Source organism: Pseudopipra pipra, chromosome 4, assembly GCF_036250125.1.
Source record: "Pseudopipra pipra isolate bDixPip1 chromosome 4, bDixPip1.hap1, whole genome shotgun sequence".
NCBI classification, from domain to species: Eukaryota; Metazoa; Chordata; class Aves; order Passeriformes; family Pipridae; genus Pseudopipra; species Pseudopipra pipra.
In genome coordinates this window covers 62,973,078-62,978,590 of record NC_087552.1, presented here as the reverse complement: position 1 = coordinate 62,978,590, position 5,513 = coordinate 62,973,078, and the positions used below count along the sequence as shown (strand labels likewise).

General features: G+C 59.4%; 1 protein-coding gene across 1 annotated transcript; it reads right to left on the bottom strand.

Moving 5' to 3' along the window:
* Nucleotides 1-974: 974 nt before the first annotated feature.
* On the bottom strand, nucleotides 975-3,967 carry MSX1 (msh homeobox 1). The gene is made up of 2 exons (XM_064653243.1): nucleotides 3,424-3,967; nucleotides 975-1,990 (listed from the first exon to the last, which is right to left on the bottom strand). Exons 1-2 carry the CDS (start codon nucleotides 3,878-3,880, stop codon nucleotides 1,560-1,562), a joined length of 888 nt encoding a protein of 295 aa, XP_064509313.1. The 5' UTR covers nucleotides 3,881-3,967; the 3' UTR covers nucleotides 975-1,559.
* Nucleotides 3,968-5,513: the final 1,546 nt, after the last annotated feature.

The window sequence follows — 5,513 nt, the reverse complement described above, 5'->3', positions numbered from 1 at the left end:
CAGGGCGCAGCCGGCGGGGGACGCGGCGAAGCGGCGGCGCCGGTACCGGCGGGGTCAGCGGGCGCGGAGCGGCGTGGCCGGGAATGTGAGGCCCGCCGACCTCCTCCGCGAGGTCCTCGGCCGTCGCCAGTGGTTTCCACGGGGCCGTGGCGACTAGGACAGGGTTCCAGCGGAGCCGGCCACTATGGCCTGCGGGGCGCTCGGAGCTACAAGGATGGGCAGGGGAGACGGCGCCGAGCGGTCCCGACCGTCAGTCCCGCGGGTCCCCTCGGCTGCCTGACCTGCACTCGTGCCTAAACACCACCTTCCCCCACATCCCACCCCCACAACCCACACCGGTTCCGGCGCTGCCGCTACCCCGCTTATTAAAGTGCTTTATCCCCTTCTCCAGCACCACCCCAACCGCGACAGATCTATTTCCCCATCGCCCCAAATCCTGGTGCTCCCTTTCCCTGAGCAATACCGGCTGCCAAAAGGAGTTCTGAGGGAAGCCCTTGGTCTCTCCCTAGGCTTGGCACCGAAGTGTGGGACATTTCACACCATCCTCAACGTCTCCGAAGCTGCCGCGGAGGGCTGCAGCCGGGAGCTTCCCGGACAGAGGCAGGTAGAAGGGAGCGGAACGTCTTTTCTCCTTCCTAAGGCTAAGGAAGCCAAGTCGGGGCTATGCTGGGGAGTAGTAGCAGTCACCTGCACCCTCAGGGCAGGGATACGGTGGGAGCTGATGCTGGAGAGGTGCAGTAGGGGGAAAAGGAAGAAATCTCAGACATCTGTGAGGACAGGGCAGCTCCAGGATACATCGGTTGAACTTTCAACTTGCTGCGTCTCACCATCCCTCTCCAGCTGAAGTCTCCTGGAGAAGAGGGAAAATTGGCTAGTAGAGCCAGTCCCTCTCTCTTGTCCCCCTGACACACAAATTTGATCTCTTCTGTCACCCCCGGCAGGGCAAGAAGTGAGCAAACAAACTGCATCAAACAGTAGCTTAAAATTAATTTATTTAACAAATATAGCTATAATATAAACGATAATAAAATTTCAAATATACAGTATATTACATAGTACACAGAGCCCCTTCCAAAGGAGCTGGCGGAGGAACAAAGACAGGTAACAGACAGTGCTGTTACACAGGGACAGGAGAGGCTGCTCTACACTTCTGCCTCTTGACCTCGCCTTGCAGAAAGTAAGAGAAACGTCCTGTCTTTCAGTCCCTTTTTTTCTGTTTCTCTTCCACAGTTCCTTACCCCATGCAGGGGGGACTCCAGGCTGCCAGCTGGACCCGGGGACACAGGGCAGGGTTGGCCCATCAACACCCTGTGTCAGGAAGGAGCTGGGGCGATGCTTCAGGCTTCTGCCAGCTCCCCAGGACTGCTGAGGAGAGCAGAACAGTGTTGGGCCAGGGGCCCAGCGTCAGAGAGGAAAGCAGAGAGGTCAAGCAGAGCTGGACTGGAGGAGTCTCTGCCACAGGGTCCATGGGGAAGTCCACAGAGAAGAGCAGGGAGGGAGTGCATGTGTCATCAGCGGGAGCAGACAGCCAGCGGGCTGGACTCAGCAAGGCTCAGGCTCTATGTGAGGTGATACATGCTGTATCCCACGTGTGCTGTGTACAGTCCCACAGGAGCCACAGGCAGCCCTGCCCGCTGGAAAGGGCTGGAGGTGCCGTACAGAGAGGCACCGGCCACAGCCGGGCCGCCCAGCGGGAAGGAGATGCCAAAAGCAGCGGGCGGGAGCATGGGCTTGGCTGCCATCTTCAGCTTTTCCAGTTCAGCCTCCTGGAGCCTCTTGGCCTTGGCGCGGCGGTTCTGGAACCAGATCTTCACCTGGGTCTCGGTGAGGCTGAGCGAGCTGGAGAACTCGGCACGCTCGGCAATGGACAGGTACTGCTTCTGCCGAAACTTCCTCTCCAGGGCCAGCAGCTGTGCCGTGGTGAAGGGCGTCCGGGGCTTCCTGTTTGTCTTGTGCTTGCGCAGGGTGCAGGCTGGAGGGCTCAGCCGCCCTGTGCCGGGAGCAGCCAGGGGAGAGGGGAAGGAGAGAGACACCTCGGTTAGCAGCGCCCAAAACCCCACGGCCCGCAGAGCCCCCACCCTACTGCAGCTGGGGTGAAGAGAGGAAGGCAATAAGGTGCGCCACTCGAAGGAAAGTGTCCCAAATCCTCCAGGGCTGCCTGGGGCACAATTCAAGTAAAGAGAGTGGGTGTCCGTAACAGGAAAGCCTTCAACAAATCCATGGAAAAGAACTCGGCAAAGTTCTTTTGAGTCAGGCACCCACACACCCTCCACCTCCTGCCTTCACAGATCCCAGCTCATGAACAGGAGTCATAAACTAAAGGAATGACCCTCCAAAAAAAAAAAAAAAGTCCTGTCCTTTTTACCGGATTAAAGGAAAAAAAATAAACAAAACAGGCTGGCTTCTCAGTCTCACACCCTCTTCATTAGGCCCCTGGGAACCGGATTAAGCATGTAATTAATTACGAGGTTTGCATTGACACTCAGGCTCTATCTATCGCTCTTCACCGGTCCGCTCCTCTCCTTTTATTTAACATTTCTAAGGATCCTCAACATCCATCTGTCCCCGGTTTACTTAGCAATAACAACTTTTACTTTGCAATTTAAATAAATTAAACCGCTGCTAAACTCTACACAACTCCTGTCAGAAAACCTGCCCTCCTCCAAGGAACAGAGAAAATAGCTCTGTCTGCAGCTTTGCTACGGGCACCCCATACGCTCAGGAGAGCCTCAGCCCAAGCTCGCTCCTTTCCACAGGATCCGGAGTGGGGACGGAGTGCGACCAGGCCGAGGGCAGGCAGCCCGGGATCTCCGGACCCGGGCTCAGCGCAGCCGCTGGAGATGATTAACAGGCGTTTCTCGTCCCACCTCTCCCGCTGCTACTTCTATTAGTTTAGATAACTCTGTATTAAAGCAGGAAAACATTAGCAATTGCGGCTCTTCAGACTTCGGAGATGCAACACTTGAGACAGCAGCCGGTGGGGCTGAGGACCGCAAGGCTCCCGCCCCCAGGAGATCGATCTGTGCGGGTCCTTACAGAATTATTTGAGCCGTTTTCTGAGAAAACACCGCTGAGATTGAGTCAAGATTTGCGTGGTCAGTTTGAGATCCAGGCCAAACTAATAGGCCGGTCGGGCTGATTTTACTTTTCTATTAATATTTGTCACAAAACCTCGCCCTGGCGCGGCCGCTCTTCCTATGCCTTCCCAGCCATCCTCCGGCTTCGCACACACTCGAACCCGTTCGGTAATTTGAACTGGCCTAGCAGACAGTGCGAACGTCAGGGAAAAGTGTGCCAGGAGGGGCCAGGCAGGGTAAAACCAACAGGAAAACCCCGGCCGCCCGCGCAGCTTTGCCCTCGGTCTGCCCGGGTCGCAGCCGCCCCGGACCGCTCCCAGCCCGCCCGCTCCCGAACCCTGCTTACTCGGGGGAGGCGGCGAGAACCGTGGGTTTTGCATCCAAGGGCTCCGCTCTTGCTTCTCGGGGCTTTCCGCCTTGACGAGCGCATCTTCGGGCAGCTTGACCAGCCCCCCGACGGAGAAGTGTCCGCCCAGGGGCAGCGGAGAGCCCGGCGCCTCCGCTGTCAGGGCGCCCAGCCGAGGGCTCAGGCTGGCGCGGGCGGCCGCCCCAGCGCCCGGCGGGGGCCCGGCGCCCTCGGGGCCGTCCCTGCCTCCCGGCTTCCTGTGGTCGGCCATGAGCGCCTCCACGCTGAACGGCAGCAGAGATGGGGAGACCTTGGGCTTGTCGCTCTCCTCCTCCCCGCCCATCGCCGCCGCGACGGGGAGGGCGCCGCCGCCGCCGGGACTGCTGAAGGCGGACGCGGGCAATTCGTCGTTGCGGACCCCGGTGGGCGCGGCGGTCATATCCACAGCCGGGGCCATGCAGAGGCGGCCCGTAGTCGCCACCGGAGCGCCGGGCGGGAGCGATGGGCGCCGCCGCGCATGGGGCCGGGGGCGCGGAAGGCGCGCACAACCTTCGGACGCGCTCCGGCCCCGCGGCGGCGGCGCCGCCTGATAAAGCGGCGCGGGGGCGGCACCGCCCAACCAGCGCGCGGGGGGCGGGGCGGCACCGCCCCATTGGCGGCGGGGCGGGGGGGCGGGGCCGGGATCGCCGGCGGCGCGTCCCGCCCGCCCCGCGTCCCTCTCCGGCCCCGCATCCCCCCGTCCCGCTCTCGCCATCCCGGCTCTGCTCCCCAAAAACCCGTTCTGCACCCCCCAATCCCGCCCCGATCCGCTCGCCCCAGCCCCGTTCTGCACCTCCCCCCCCGTCCCCCCCCGCTGCCTTCAGCCCCTCTCCGCTCCCCAGCTCTCATCTCAGGCGGGAGCAAGGAAGGCCGGGGCTGCCTTCCCCGCCGCGGGGACGAGAAGGCTCAAAACTCGGGGAAAAAACGTATTAACGTCGGAAAAACATAAGCCAGCCTTTCTGCCTGTAAGCCAGAGGGAGCGGGCCCAAGCCCACTCTTCTCCAAAACCGGCAAATACCGGGTTGTCCCGAGTGTGACCTCTCAAAGGGAAGGAGCCGCTTCCCGTCCCACAGCCTGGCTGCGCCTCGAAACAGTGGTTTTAGGGGGGTTGGTTGGTTTGTTGGTTTTGTTTTTAAGTGAACGCCGGCCCTGCGGTGTGTTCGATGTAACTGCGGAGATCTGCGTTTATGTACGTACCCGCATACACAACACATAAATTGTGCCACTTTTCATGGCATAGATGTGTGCGTGTCTGCAGATAACGAAATGTTCATTCACGTAAAAAGAAACATATAAGCCCCTGAGCCCTTAAAGTCCCGGCTATTTTGTTTTGTAAATTCGTTTTACGATCTCTTATCCCCGCGCCCAGGACGGATGTGCAGTAAAACGGAGCCGCTCTCTAATAACGGGATTGGCCGCTCGCTGAGAAAAGTTTATTGATAGCTGCAGGGCTCTAATCTCCTCGGAACACAAGAGCCTCTTGCAGTCATTTAAGGGCAATTATCTAAACGGGGAGGGACAGAGAATTCCCTTTCCTTTTAACTGAACCCAATAAAGATGGTAGATTAGGAGCATATAGATTATGAAATGAATTTATATAATAGACGTTTTGTTAACTGATAAGCAACAGGACCTGATTGAAATGAATTGTCCTGCGAGCAGCTACACATACTTATCTTACACACGCGTGATCATGTGCCCTTGCGGTGTGCTCACAGTGTCCTGCACGTACATCATACCTGCCTCCCGCATGTGCTGTGCTCATGTATGGATCATACTCTAGTGAAGATGATTTGTAGGCGACTTGCAGGCTACCCCCCCGCATTCCTACACATGAGAGTGAACGCACTTTGTGCAGACCTATTCGCCGACACATGGCTCACACTGGCACATCCAATTTCCCTCCCGATCCGTGCCGCCCTGCTGAGCGCTCCTGCGAGGCGGGGAGCAGCGGTGCCGCCGCCCATCCCAGCCCAGGCCGGCCCCGCGCCCTGCCGGTGCCGGTGCCGGTACCGCTGCCCGCAGCCTCTCCCGCTCCCCGTCGGGCCGGG

Bases quoted from the DNA above. Each gene is read 5' to 3' on its own strand.
- MSX1 (XM_064653243.1), bottom strand. From the start codon at position 3,880: ATGGCCCCGGCTGTGGATATGACCGCCGCGCCCACCGGGGTCCGCAAC. The intron at 1,991-3,423 runs GTAAGCAGGGTT...CTCCCGGCACAG, and splicing joins GTTCTCGCCGCCTCCCCCGA to GGCGGCTGAGCCCTCCAGCC.